At 44.0% G+C, this 15196-nt stretch overlaps 1 protein-coding gene across 4 annotated transcripts in view; it reads left to right on the top strand.

Annotated features, from left to right (window-relative positions):
* CSTF2 (cleavage stimulation factor subunit 2) overlaps positions 1–15196 on the top strand; it is a 101416-nt gene that overhangs the window by 70598 nt on the left and 15622 nt on the right. The window contains exons 8-14 of one of the 4 annotated variants that reach the window (XM_029607391.1): positions 1049–1111; positions 5480–5539; positions 6127–6265; positions 6440–6741; positions 7706–7854; positions 11896–11973; positions 12258–12383. In XM_029607391.1, the coding sequence (XP_029463251.1) occupies positions 1049–1111; positions 5480–5539; positions 6127–6265; positions 6440–6741; positions 7706–7854; positions 11896–11973; positions 12258–12380 (914 nt within the window). In that variant the 3' untranslated portion in view covers positions 12381–12383. Of the gene's footprint in view, positions 1–1048; positions 1112–5479; positions 5540–6126; positions 6266–6436; positions 6742–7705; positions 7855–11895; positions 11974–12257; positions 12384–15196 lie in introns of all 4 variants that reach the window. The other 3 variants (XM_029607390.1, XM_029607394.1, XM_029607392.1) reach the window with 3 other exon arrangements.

Below are 15196 nucleotides of genomic sequence, written 5' to 3'. Positions count from 1 at the left end.
GGGAAGCTTTGGTACATCCCAGGAGTCTGGGTACGTACAGGGAAAGTAAAATTGGTTCTTACCTGCTAATATTCGTTCCTGTAGTACCACAGATCAGTCCAGAGTCCCACCCAGTTTTGGAACGGGTAATTGGAGAGTCCGTTTGACTAATTACTTTTGTTTTCTCTGAAGAATCAGTACAGCTCAGGTTCTGGTCCCACCTAGGGTGGGCAGACTTGTTGAGTTTGCATGGTTTTACTTCCCTCTGCTCTTGTGGGGGACTAAATTGTTTATAGTTACTGTTTTTGGCTAAGGTATTTATTCATCTGGCTTGGGTACAGTTCAATACTGACGGACTGCAGGGGGCAGCTCAGGGGGGAGTCTGTGCCACCACAAGTGGCAGCCCTGGGTAGCTGCGACTTTTTTTTTTGCCAGTTTTTTAAATGTGAGGCAGGGTCCCAGGCCTCCCGCCTCATGTTTAATGCTTTTCAAATAGGTGGTGTTATTTTATCGTGGCTGACCACTTTCTCGGATGCCACAATAAAATATTTACATAGGATTGCCGATGCATGATCTTCTTTGCATGCATTTGCATTATTCATGCATGGAAATCTCATACAAAGAAGGTTATTTTAATAGGAGAGGGTAGAAGTGCAGGGAGATGAAAAATATTGTGTATTTCATGTGATATCGCAGTGATAATACTCTGTTTTCAGCACGTGTTAGAGCACTGTCATGGCTTGACGAATCTCCCAGTTAAATTGTAAGGGAAATGCTTATGGTACCTGATTGTAATCTGCTTTGAAGTGCTTGAAAGACAGAATATAAATCTAAATAAACTAAAACCATACTGGTATGGCTGTGACTGCCCTATATGCCCTTGCCCTCTCATCACCTCCTCCTCCCCATTTGTACACACAGGCAGGATGCATCGGGACAGGCTGACTGGGTGTAAAATCTGACGGGGGAAACTGTCCCTCCCCATGGGTCTGCGTGCTTGGGGACGAAAATACATTCTCTTTCTGATTTGTATAGAAGACTTCTGATTTCACTGCTTTTTCTTTCACAGGGGGTCTGCAGCCCCAGGTTGGGATTCCAGCGGGGGGACCAGTACCTCTGGATAGGGGACAAGGTAAAAACAAAAAATTCTAAATATGCGGTCATTGGTTCCTTTTTTATAACCTTGCAGTTTTCAACTGTTTATTTGGGCTTCCAGCTCAGTCTAAACTGGTTTCTCTTAGGGATGTAGCGCCATGAGTTTGGCCAGTGAGTGTTGGTGATGTGCATTGGATGGAGCTCTCTCCATCCCCCTCCAGCGTTATGGTGCTATGAGTGATGCCTCCTCAGCCCTGCCCGACTTGAGAAGCAGCAGCCAGGCTCGGAAATCAAACTCAGGTCTCCTGTATGACAATTCATGCTGTTTGGCTTGCATTACTACTTGTTTAAAATCAAATTTTTAGTTGGTTTTGTCTTTAGGTAAACAGCGTAATAATAGTTACAGTAAATCAAAACCTGTACTTTGAAACACATTTTGCTTTAAAGAGCTGTTCTGTAACACACAATGGCCTAATTTATTATGGCTTTCTTCCTATTCTGTTGTGAAAAAAAAAGCTTCATGAATCAGGCCCTAAGATGGAAAACTGTAAGTTGTGTCAATAGAGTGAATGTCTAGATATTGCTGTTCATGAGAGAAATCCACCTGCCTTCTAAGGGTTCTCAGATTTGTACTGCAAATGGGTTGATTTTGCAGCAGATTTGGATAAATTAGGTGGCCTCTCAAGTGCTGCCAGTGCCGGAAGCTTCAGAAACACATGGAACAGCACTATTGAAGACTTGGAAAGTCTGGAATCCCATAGACTGACTTTCTGTTCCTCCCTCCTAAGTTGCAATGCTAAGAAGTTACTAATCAGGCCTTGGAGTCCCAGGATCAGCATGTTCCCCTGTAAATAAACGGAACATTTCAAAACAGTAATTTGAATTGTATTGACAAGATACACCGTACTTTACAATCATATAGGGGTTTTGTGTTCTAAAATGCACACTGTGTCCAATGTTAGCATGCTTTTCCAGCACAGTACAGTCCAGTCAGGTTTTGGCACCTGATGTACTCAGTTTATGATATGCAGAATATGAGCAAATTCAAAGGGCTGAATCAGAAGGTAGCATGACCTATTCAGCTTGTACAGTCTGTATATCACACTTGGTCCCCTGTGCCAGAGTCAGTGGACCAGTTAGCTAGAGTAACTCTCTTTTTTTCCCCAATCTGTGGCACAACATGTTCCTTTCCTTCCATCCTCCCCATCTACATCCATGTCATGGCTCAACAAACCCCCTCATCCCATGGGCAGGGGGAATGGCTTCTATCTCCTGCCTGATGTTCCACCAGTTGAATGGCAGCTTTTGGCACTGCTTCATGCTTTAACCCTTGAGCACAAGTTAAATTTCACAGACTAAGAGAGTGCACAAAATAAAGTTCTGCTAGCATAGTCTTAGTAAATAGCATGGTAATGACTAATGAGGCCATTACAATGCAGTTTAGCTATTTTGGCATATGCAGGAGCATTATGTTTTAAAGCACTTGCATATGCGGGGAACAGCAATGATTTTGCCATAGTCAGGGCTTTTGGTTCATAAATCCCATAGGTGCTAGGATTGAAACCCCAGTGCAAAAAGTGACACCTCGTATGTCCAGCAGAGGGTGCTGCAGTCTGTTCCCACATATCTTCACTATGCAGGCTGTTCATGCATGCATTTATGTGTGTGTGTGCGCACCTATGTATATAGCTTCTTTTAATTTGGCTCACAACCAACAGTGGGCCAAACTAAAAAGTTATTACAAAGGTAAGGAATCTATGTTAGAAAAGTAAACAAAAGTGAGAGTTAAAAGAAACCAATCTGGTTCTGAAAGGAAGTGGCTGAAAAAATAAAGGCAAAAGGAACAGATTTCAAGAAGTATAAAGGAACCAAAAAGAGGAACACAGGAAAGAATATCTGATGAAACTAAGGGAGACAAATCAGGAAAGTAAAAAGTCAAGTGGAAGAAAGGATTGCCCAAGAGGTAAATCAAAATGACAAAATATTGTTCAGATATATCAGAGGCCTGAAGTGGAATACTGAAATTGAAAGGTGACGAGGATCAATGTGTGGAGAGAGATGAAGAAATGGCAGAAATATTAAACAAATACTTCAGTTTGGTGTTCATTAAAGAAGACAGTGGAGAAGGACTGTTGCTAGTTGAGAAGACTGTAGATGGGTGTGGGATAGATGAAACTTCATGAACAGAATATATGGGAAGAGCTCGGCAAACTGAAAGTGGACAAAGCCATGGGGCCTGATGAAATACACCCCAGGATACTGAGGGAGCAAAGAGATGTGCTGGTGGGTTCGCTGAAGGACCTTTTCAGTAGATCCCTGGAAACGGGAGTGGTGCCATGGGATTGGAGAAGAGCGATGGTGGTCCCATTTCATAAGAGAGGGGGCTGGAAACTCCAGGCCAGTTAGCCTCACCTCGGTGGTGGGAAAATTAATGGAGATGCTGAAGGAAAGTATAGTGAACTATCTACAGTCGGGTTGCTGAACCCAAGACAGCGTGGACTCACTAGAGTCCTTTCAGACAAATCTGATTGATTTTTTTGATTGGGTGACTAGAGAACTGGATCGAGGAAGAGCGCTGAATGTGATCTACTTGGATTTCAGCAATGCATTTGATACGGTCCCGCATAGGAGGTTTGTTAATAAAATGAGAAGCTTGGGAGTGAGCGCCAAGGTGGTGGCGTGGATTACAAACTGGTTGACCAATAGGAGACAGCATGTAATGGAAAATGGAATCTACTCTGAAGAGAGAACTGTGTTAAGCGGAGTACCATGGGGATCAGTGTTGGGACAGCTTCTGTTCAATATCTTTGTGAGTGACTTTACAAAAGGGATAGAAGTTAAATATGTCTATTTGCAGATGATACTAAGATCTGCAACAGAATGGACACAACTGAAGGAGTAGAAAGAATAAAAAGTAATTTAAGGAATCATTTGAAGAGTGGTCAAAGATTTGACAGCTGAAATTCAATGCCAAGAAGTGCAGAGTCATGCATCTGGAATGCGGTAATCAAAAGAGCTGTATGTGATAGGGGGTGAAAGACTGATGTGCACAGACCAAGAGAGAGATCTTGGAGTAATACCATCTGGTGATCTAAGATGGTGAAGCAATGTGACAAGATGATAGCTAAAGCCAGAAGACTGCTCGGCTGCAAAGAGAGGAATAACCAGCAGGAAAAAGGAGGTGATAATGCCCTTGTACAGGACCTTAGTGAGGCCTCACCTGGAGTTCTGTGTTCAGTTCTGGAGACTGTATCTCAAAAAAGGATAGAGATAGAATGGAGACGGTCCAGAGAAGGGCAACCAAAATGGTGTGGGGTCTGTATTGGAAGACCTATGAGGAGAGGCTGAAGGATCTGAATATGTATAACTTGGAAGAGATGAGGTGCAGGGAAAATGTCACAAACCTTCAGATACCTAAAATGTTGTAATGAAGCACAAATTTTGAACCTTTTCCATGGGAAAGAAAACAATAGAACTAGGGATCACAAAATGAAACTCTAGGCCAGACGACTCAGAACCATCAGGAAATATCTGTTAATGGAGAGGGTGGTGGAGACCTGGAATGCCCTTTCGGAGGAGGTGGTGAAGACAAAAACAGTGAAAGAATTGGAAGGGGCATGGGATAAACACTGTGGATCCTTAAAGGCTAGAAGACAGAAACGAGATAAGCGTACAGGGGGTAACTTGCTGGTTTGACGGTTACTACCCTTAGCAGAAAACATGGAGATTACTATTCTTAACCAATATGCTTTGATGCTTTTAATGCAGCTGCAATATTGCTCCCTGTTTAGACGGCAGGGGAAAAAGTGGAATTGGATTCAGACAACAACCAAGAGGGCGCCAACATATATGGTCTGGCATACTGATAAGCATACATAAGGGAAAAAGCACAGGTCTGCTTTTATGACCAAGTCCATAAGCAAAGCACATCAAGCAGCACTGTCTGAATTTTCAAGAAAGCCCATCACCCAGTAAAAAATGTTGTTAGCTGCAATTTTTATGGGCTTGGGGATAACTGCTTGGAGCGGCAGTTTCTACCCTTAAAAGAAATATGGGAGTAACCTGCACTGAGTGGCAGTTACTATCTTAAGCTTGCTGGGCAGACTGGATGGACCATTTGGTCCTTTTCTGCAGTCATTTCTCTGTTTCTGTGTTATGAAATTGAAGCTCTGAGGGGGCACTGTTTGATCTAATGGTCTTGTTAAACATAGGGGTTCAAACCCTGTGCCACACTTACAATGGTGTGGAGCCTGAACTGATGTTTACTTCTGATAACCTGGGTGGGCTGTTGTATAGCATGACTGGCAGTCTCCTTGGGTTTGCTTTTGACTGTAAGAGATGGATGTGTTTGGGTGGGACTGACTGTTAACCACTTATCTCTGCTCTCTTTCTGCTGCTTACCAAGGGACCCTGCAGCATTCGCCTGTGGGACCCACTGGCCCTGCACCAATTGAACGTGTTCCAGGTATCCTTGGCACCACTGGCACACTCTGCTTTTAACACTTTAGTGTGTGCTGCATGATGGCAAGCATTCTAACTCGGCCACTAATGTGACAGTGTGGACTTTCTGGGCAGTCCTTGAAACTGCTTGCTCTGTCTGGTTGCGGACATTCAGCCTGCTGATGCTGCAAAGCTTTCTGTCCTTTCATCACTGTCAAGGGTGGAGAGTCATGTTGACGTGTCCGGAGGTAATTGGCAGCAGGCCTCCAAGGTGCAGCAAGGAAGCATCTGGCAGCATTGGTTCAGGGAGGGGGGGTATCAGGCAATGTGGCACATTGCAGGGTTCAGGGAGAGGATATCCTGTCAGCATGCCTATATGGTACAGTGAAGGAAGGAGCTAGCAGCTGGGTACAGGCAAGAGTTGTTTGGGATAATGATGGGGGATGAGGGGGGAGTTAGAAAGATGTGAGCATCCTGACTGTATGGTGCAACAAACGTTTGTGCATGAATTTAAAGGAATGAACACTTGGTTGGTTTAATGATAGTGATTTGGAGAGGTTCTCCAGCAGTGGAAGCTGTGAATAGTTTACCTTCCTGTTTGTGTCCTGTTAGTTCCCATGCCTGATCCCAGAGCTCCCATGCAGCGTGGTCCCCCAACCTCTAGTGTGCCGCCCCGAGGGCTCCTGGGAGATGGTCCGAATGACCCACGAGGAGGTACTCTGCTCTCAGTCACAGGAGAAGGAGAGCCCAGGTAAGCTTGCATGGCCAGGGTATGATATATGAAAGTAGTATCAAAGCGAATTGATACTTTATCTTATAAGACTTTTCCATTCATGCTAGAGACAGAGTTTAACAGCCCTGTCAGCTGTTCACTATCACTTTTAATCTTTCTCTCTTTTCTTTCTTGTTTTCTATCTTCCAGTAGGGGCTACCTTGGGCCTCCACATCAGGGGCCTCCTATGCACCATGTCCCCACTCACGAGAACCGTGGACCACCACAGCATGAAATGAGAGGCGGGCCAATGGGAGAACCCAGGCCGATGATAGGAGAGCCCAGACCAATGATAGGAGAGCCCAGGCCAATGATAGGAGAACCCAGGCCAATGATAGGAGAGCCCAGGCCAATGATAGGAGAGCCCAGAACAATGATAGGAGAGCCCAGAACAATGATAGGCGAGCCTAGGGGGCCCATGATGGACCAGAGAGGACCACCCATGGATAACAGAGGTAAGACGGGACACTTCAATAGACTTAGAAGGGTCTTCGTAAATTTCAAGAAACATCTCTCCAACATGTGCCTAGCTTAACCTGGTCCTACCTGGATAGGCATAATCATCTGTTTTAAACTGGTACAAAGATGTAAACTTTCTCGTTTTAAAAAGTGATCCATTTTTGAAGAATGTGAGCTTTCCTCCTCTCTCCTGGTTCCAGCCCACCTCTATCCTTTGTGTTGTCCAATCACATGGCTAGATCCCACCACCAGGACTGCACTGGTGTATGTAGAATCAAGAGTTTTGAACCCCAGGGGTTACGTTTCTCCACTTCCCCTCCCCCTCATCCACAGTGAGAGTTTTCTAATTGGGAAAGCAGAAAGATTACTCCAAGGCTACTCATAAGCCCTAGGGAATGCAGTGACAGGAATGGGCTTGTTTCTGTGGTACTCTGAAACTTCAGACAGGACATCTGCATCTGCTCCCTTCATATCATATGCTGACTACTGCCCTTATTAAGACTGCTAAAGAATATTGTGTCTGAAACCTGAAATGAAGCTAAATGCAGAGGGCTCGTTTTTTCTTAGTTTTATAGTTTAGTTTGTTGGGGGGGTTTTTATATTCTGCCTTTCAGCTACTTCAAAGCGGATTACATTCAAGTAGCAGCCTGTGTTTTTAACCCATGTGCATTCCCATTTCTGTGCTTAGGGCTCTCTGAATGGGACATAGAACAGGATTGGAAAGGGAGCCCTACCTGGAAATACTTCAAAAGTCAGGAAATTATTCATTCTAGTTATAGTGACAACACTGATGCACCCAGAAATTACAGCACAAGGCTTTTGATACAGTATAACACAAGGGGAGCTGTTCCTTAGGTGTGGTAGAATCCCATAATGTCTGCAGGACATAGTGATGCTATGTGACTTAAATTTATTCCTAATTGCTGTCTTTAAAATAGTTTATTTGTTTTTTGTCTACAGCTGGAAGAGATCCTAGAGCCATGGAACCCAGAGTATTAGAAAATAGGGTCCCAGGTCCAGGCCCAGCTCCTAGGGGCCCAATGCCTGTTGGAATTCAAGGTCCTGGGCCCCTTAACATGGGGACTACTGGTCCTCAGGTTCCCAGACAGGTAACTTTTAGAAGCAAAGCAGCAAAACTCTATGCCAAGCTATTTATTGGAGACTTATGTGCTCCATGGTTTCTCTGCTTGCAATGAGCAGTTCTCCAAGTCACACAAGTGGGTCATTTGACTGCACTTGGTGCCAATCAGACAGATTCTTCAAGAGCTTTCTGCAGTGGCCTTTTACTTTTCAAATATGGCAGGTCCTGTAGCTACCTTCACTGCCTTTTTGTCTGCCAGGCCTCACCTGAAGTACTGTGTTCAGTTCTGGAGATCATATCTCCAAAAGAATAGAGACAGGATGAAAAAGGTCCAGAGGAAAGTGACCAAAATGGTATGGGGTCTGTTTCAAAAGACCCACGAGGAGAGGCTGAAGGTTCTAAATATGTACACCCTGGCAGAGAGAAGGTGCAGGGGAGATATGATACAGACCTTCAGATACCTGAAAGGTAAGAACGTAAAAAGTTGCCTTACTGGGTCAGACCGAGGGTCCATCAAGCCCAGCATCCCGTTTCCAACAGTGGCCAATCAGGATTACAGGTACTTGGCAAGTAGCCAAACATTAAATAGATCCCATGCTACTGTTGTCCGTAATAAGCAGTGGCTATTCCCTAAGTCAACATGATTAATAGCAGTTTATGGATTTCTCTCCCAGGAACTTTTCATTGGAAAGGAAACTATACAACTTAGGGTCACGATATGAAACTCTGGGGGGGAGGGGAGGGAGGAAAGGACTCATAACCAACACCAGGCAATATTTCTTCACAGAGAGGGTGAATGGAATGCCCTCCCAAAAGAAATGATGAGGAAAAGAACAGTAAATTAATTTAAAAGGACATGGGATAAACATTGCAGATCCCTAAAGGCTTAAGGTTGGTAAATGAAGAAAACAGGTAAGCTATGTCAACTTTAGGTATACTTTTTCTGCAGCTACTACCCTTAATAGAAGGCATTGGGGTAACCTATGGAATACAGCAGTTACTACCATTAGCTACTTGCTGGGCAGACTGGATGGACCATTTGATCTTTGTCATCACATGTACGACTGTCAGACATGGTTTCTATTTTCTCTAGCCTGTTTTTCTTCAGGCTCTTCCTAAAATTCTCTGTAGTTTCTCATGGGCTTTTTGCCATTTCGTTTGCTTTTTCTTCATCATCCATCTAAGTTGATACTTTTATTTATTTATTTTTTTTGTTGTGGCTTTGCCAGTAGTCCATGCGGCTGAATTTATTTTCTCTCTGCAGCTATCTTTAGATAATATTTTTGTGTGATTTCCCTTTGTCAGTTTTCCTCATTGTTTCCATGAAACAGACCAGTTTTAAGTTCTTTCCCAACTGCAAACAGAATGTACGTGCCCGGATCAGTCCAGACTCCTGGGTTTATGCATCCCTGCCAGCAGATGGAGACAGAGAAAGTTTCACTGATACTGCTTCATAAACCTCTGTGCTACCTGTAGTTCCTCAATATTTCTCTGTCTCCAGCAAATGGCAGAGGGTGCAAAACCTGCAGTTCTGCAGTTTTGAATAATTTTTTTCTTTTGAGCCTTCCTCCCGGTGGTTTCTTCCTAGTAGGTTCTACCCTGTCCGGTTGAGGCGGACGAGCCAGGGGTTGGTGCCCTTGTGGTGTGCTCGTCTGTGCGCCCGTGGGGTGTAAATCTTGTTGTCCAGATCCCTCCCCTTCACGAGGCGGCTGCAGGCTCCAACAGGGTTTTGTTCACCTGTTCATGAGACTTGTCCTTTTTTTTTTTTTTTTTTTAACAGGCTCTGTGTCTCAGTGAGGTAAAGTTTTATTGGGGAAAAAAAAAAGGTGATTGATTCAGTAAGGCAGCGGGACACAGCACGGCTGTGCGGGCGACTTCCTCCTCCCAATTGGTGGTAAGAGGGGCTGGTATTGTGAGGGGGGCTGCTTTTTTTTTTTTTTTTTTTAAAGAGTTTAAGGTAGTTTCTGGATCTCCCTGCATGGGGAAACTTCTCCCCTCAGTGATGGCCCATGGTGCCGCTCTGCTCGATTGCGGCTTAACGGGTGGGATCTGTGCCGGTTGTACTGAGGGCTCCTCCAACTGTCCCACAAAACATCATCGCAGTGAGCAAACGTAGGAAAGTAGATGCCAAAGGATGTCTTTTTCAATATCTTTAATGGCTGGAGACGTATGAAAACAAAATCGCCCGACTCAGGCCGAGTTTCGCCACATCCTAGTGGCTGCCTCAGGGGCTTGCAAATAACTTGTTAAATTTGAAGCAAATTTGTAATTATTCTATGGGTGATCAAAGCGAACCGCAGCACGGACGTTTGCTTACTGTTTGTCTTGAGCGGAGACGGCACACGCTGACCTGCGGCATAAACGTATGAGGCACCATTAAGTGCATGGAGCCATCAAGAGTTTATGAGCCACTTGTTCTTTAAGATACGTCCGTGCTGCGGTTCGTTTTGATCACCATAGAATAATACTATGACCAACTTGAGATGCCTTGATCTCTTTCAGTTAGTCTGTTTATTAGGCTTTTTTTTTTTTTTAATTCTCTCCCTCGGCTCCTTCATTCATCAACATTTTATTCCAAATTTATGTCAGATGTTTCAATCTCTTAGAGCAAGAGTGAGCACAATTTTGAGCCACAGCTCCCCTTGCATTCATGCAATTGGTTGTGACTCCCCCAAGATGTGTGTTTGTATGTGTGTGTATATATATGTATGTATGCATGCGTGTATATGTATATATATATATATATATGTATGTATGTATGTAATTTTCACCAGGCAGTCACACTGCCAGCCAGTGGCTCAAAGCCCCATTTTGTTTCTCTTCAAATTACTGAAAGGAAGAAACTCACACATACAGTATACACACATGGACACAGAGAGGCAGATATCCGGTACCCAGACAGAGAGAGAAAAACATTTACCTCATACAGATAGAGACACCCCATACCCAGACACAGATTCTCCACAGAGATACAGAAACCCAACAGAGAGGCACAGAGACATAGCCATACCACACCTGGACAAAAAAACACCCCAGACAGAAAAACAGATGTACAGTCACACAAAGAAGTTTAGACCCATCACACTCAGGCATAGGCAAACAGACCACATCTCATATCTCATAAACCACGCACACCGGACAAACACAGACCACAATGATAATGGCTGAAAATCTTTCAGAAAGTTGTCCTACCTAAACATTTTAAGGAATTGAGAAAAACTCCATCCAATCCTATCCAACATTTTTTCTTTTTTTTTTTTTTTGTCTTTTTACTATTTTCACTAATTTTTCCATATACAATGGCTTGCAAAAGTATTCGATCCCCTAAAAAGTCAGCAAATTTGTGTGGATTATAAATGACACACAGATTGTTCAAGATAGTATGTTTATTGCAAACCAGTATGTGATTAAAATAAATTTTCAGTCACATTTTCATTATTTCTTTTAATTTTTTGTAAATTAAAATTGTATAAATGAACCACAAACTTACATATATAATAATTTAAAAAAAACAAAACAACCCATACAAGCAGTAAAATCCATCAACAAAAAGAACTCAACACATGTTAAAATTCTCTAGAAGATTCTGTTTGGCACCAAATGCAGTCATGTGACCTACTTGTGTGGTGAACTGCTCTCTTCAGAAATCACCTTTACTGTTAAGCAACTTTGCTTTAGTAACAAAGGCAACTCTGACATCATCATTTGTTTCTATGTTTCATTAAGTTTTCTACTGGTGCAGAGAATTCCCATCTAGCTTGGTTAGGTATGGATGCAAATTGTGTTCCAGCGTAATTTTGTGACATTTAAAATCCAAGTTTGTTGACTTGTTGGTGCAGAGTATTCCCATCTAGCTTGGTTAGGTATGGATGCAAATTGTGTTGCAGCATAATTTCGTGACATTGAAAATCCCAAGTTTGTTGGTTTGTGTGGAATTTACAGAGGACATGTATGGGAAAGAATGAAGTTTTTATGTCCGCACAGATTCTGAATGGAGATGCCAAGTTAGCTGTATTGTGTTTTTGAGAGGAGAATCAAAGGGTTGCCTCACTTTTCTGTCTGTTTGCAGGTTCCTGGGATGCAAGGGGGAGGTCAAGGGGGCTTCAGTCCTGGACAGAACCAAGTCACCCCTCAGGACCATGAGAAGGTGAATGGGGGGGAGAGGAAGAGATTCCTCCTTCTATAAAAGGGCCTGCCTTTGTGGCACCTGTGCAAAGGATTTCACGTCTGGGTATGCAGTGTACCCTTGACACACACTCTTAAGTGTATGATTGCTAAGGTTTGGCAGACACCATATCACTATGACAACACTTTAATATTTGAGAGCTCCTCTGTGTTTAGGGTAGATATTTTGGGTGGCTGAGCCAGCCCAGACCTTCCACAGAAGTGTTTTTCTAATTGCATTTTCGCTGTCTTTGTCTGTGCCTGCAGGCTGCCCTAATCATGCAGGTCTTGCAACTTACTCCGGATCAGATTGCCATGCTGCCTCCTGAGCAAAGGCAGAGCATCCTTATCCTGAAGGAACAAATACAGAAATCTACAGGTGCACCGTGACAGGTGAGAGTCCGAGAAGGAATAAAATGAGAGCGGAGACAATTTGACTGGCCTTGTACAAAGCTGTGGTACATCTGTTGGGAGTGCAGAGGTGCTGTATTCTTTTGAAAAAATGAAACGTTTGTCTTAGCCAGTCAGCTGGGAGCCGCATGTGACCAAAGCCAGCTGGAACTTGCAGCTGAAGTCCCAGGTAAGGAGACCTACTGTGGCTGAAAGCTGGTGGCAGTGCAGTTTGGGTATGAAGAAGAACATTTCTGTAAGTCACAAATCATGCTTTTCTTGTTTGAGGCAATACAGTAATCCAGCATCTTGAAACTCTTCTTCGTGATGTTGACAGGTCAGAGTTTCCTCTGTGCCGGGGCACTGGGAATCTGCCTATTGAATTATGTAGCAGCTAGAACCCAGAGGTATTCACTCCCTGTCCTTGAGGGCCGAAAACAGGTTGGGGTTTCATAATATCCTTAATGAATATGCATGAGAGATTTGGATAAAATGGGAGCAGTATGCATCATATTCATTAGGGATTTCCTGAAAACCTGGGCTGGGAGTGAATGCCTCTGAGCCAGAGTATGGCAGCTTCCCAGGTACAGAAAAGTCCGGTCGAACATGCCATTAGCCTTTGTGGCCCTGTTCCCAGAGAGCTTTATAAACTGAACTCGAGTGAGTCATTGTTGGGAGAATGCAGAGATTGTGGGGAGCTGGCTTACTGTTTAAATTAATAACTACTTTGTGGGCTTGGCTACAGATGGAAGGGCATGTAAGCAGGTTTCTGTAATAGCTGTGGCATCAGATGCCAGGTTTCAAGTTTCTTTTTTTTTTTTAATTTAATTATTTTGGCTAATTCATGTGATTAGCCTCATCTTTCTACACCTTATGACCTTACTTTCATACATCAGTATGACCCCATCCACCTTGTAACCTCACCCAAATGTATCGCCATCCTGTAACCTCGCCTTTAGGCACCTTCCTTTTTCCTGTAACTACATTTTTCTGTATCCCCCTCCCCTTTAAGTTTGCTTTTATTCATCGCTTCCCAGCTCCCATAAACTTATTTTGTCTCTGTCCCCCATAATCTCACATTTATGCATTTTTTCCCCCTCCCTGGTATCCTCACCTTTTAATAATTCCTGTGTACTATCGTCATCACATAGCCTTACCTCATTCACTTGCCTTCATAACCAAGTACCCTCACCTTTATACTTGCCTTCCTTTCCTGTAGCCAGTGTTGGAGGAACGTTATGCCACATCTTTGAGAGATTTTTGTTTCTTTAATTACAGTATTCTTAGTGGTAGGAAACAAACACTTGAAATCCAGTATTGGATGTATAGTTTGCCCACCTTAGCAGAAATTGGAAAGTCCCAATAGAGACCAATAATTAAACAGGAATAATATTAGTTTAAAAATGTTGCTAAAAATGGAGGAGCACCATTAATTTTGTGCCTTGTTTCCCAGCTACACCCTTATTAACTTCCTTATGCTGGAAGTGTTAGCAATCTAGTTAATGATCCAAGAAACCCGTGGGTTGACCATTGTCTCACTTCCTGAGTGAAACAACAGCCAACGCAATATATTTATTATGTACTCTCTCCCAAAATAGATATCTATCTATCTAGGGGAAAAGCCATAATCATGCCTGGGTGGTTGAGATATACCTGATAAAATCTGGGACTTCTTCCTTCCAGCCCCTTAATTACTTCCTTATTTTGTTAGCATGCCTAGTGTCTAGTTATTTTCAAGATCTTTTCCATCCAGTAGAACAAATTTTCCTGAAGTAGCAGGAAAAAGGGAGGGAAAAGAAATGCTCTGGAGACCCAGTAGTTAACTCAAGCAATAGTCTTAAAGCTCCTACTTTCTTACTGTCCATAGCACTGTCCCAAGGTTAGAATTGACATCTTTCTGTAAACCAGCTAGACCAGTCCAGATGCATGGGTTATGCTCACCAACCAGCAAGTGGAAACAGAGACTACCAGGTTTACTGGTATCCCTGTAGGCCTGAGCCTGCCAGTATTCTCTCTCTTCAGCTGATGGTAGGTGAGCATCTGTACTGTGAGCTAAGGCCAGGTGAAGAAGAAATATTTTAGACGTGGGTGGGCAGCTCCACATCTAAAGTTGCATACTCCCTCGGTTAAGCATAACCCTGGAGCAGTTTCTACTGTTTTCCTAGGTCAAGCAGGATGGTAGTCCTCACATGTGGGTGACATCATCCGATGGAGCCCGGCACGGAAAACTTTGACACCCGCGGAGTCATCGACACTGGGGGGTTAAGGGGAGCCCCTTGATACGCTCCCTCTCACCACTCCTCTATCCTCTTCTTTGAAAGATTGAGGGAACGGTGATCGGTCCTCCATGATCTCACCAATTTCCAGGACATTGGGATCCTCTGCCTCCTTGGCGCCAGGGAAAGATGGGGCCGAGCACCATGGGAGATCCCGCAAGCATCGACACTGGTTGCCGTTGGCATGCGGCTCCTGTTCCAGTGTGGTACTGGCGGCTGCCATACCACCACCGAAGCAACTCCGTCCCTCAGAGGCCCAATCCTCTGATATATCCGGTAGTACCCGGCACTGAGCCACCTTGGAGAACTGAGGAAGAGCCGGTGACACCTCGTCCCCACTCCCTCAGTCCTGCCTCACTGGACTTTTAGGAGGAGTTGGACCGCAGGGTGCAGTCTGCAGTTCTCAGAGCTCTGCGGAGCGTCGAGCCTCCCCTACCACCGGCCCCTGTGCTGGAGCCTCCACCATATATTCTAGCACCTCTGCTTGAGCGTCTGGATGTCCTCCTCAGCGCCCTCCAATGCAACCAGTACCTGAGAGAT

The sequence above is a fragment of the Rhinatrema bivittatum genome, chromosome 6, assembly GCF_901001135.1.
Source record: "Rhinatrema bivittatum chromosome 6, aRhiBiv1.1, whole genome shotgun sequence".
NCBI classification, from domain to species: Eukaryota; Metazoa; Chordata; class Amphibia; order Gymnophiona; family Rhinatrematidae; genus Rhinatrema; species Rhinatrema bivittatum.
The sequence above is the reverse complement of the archived record's forward strand: the minus strand, read 5'-3'. Positions and strand labels throughout refer to the sequence as shown.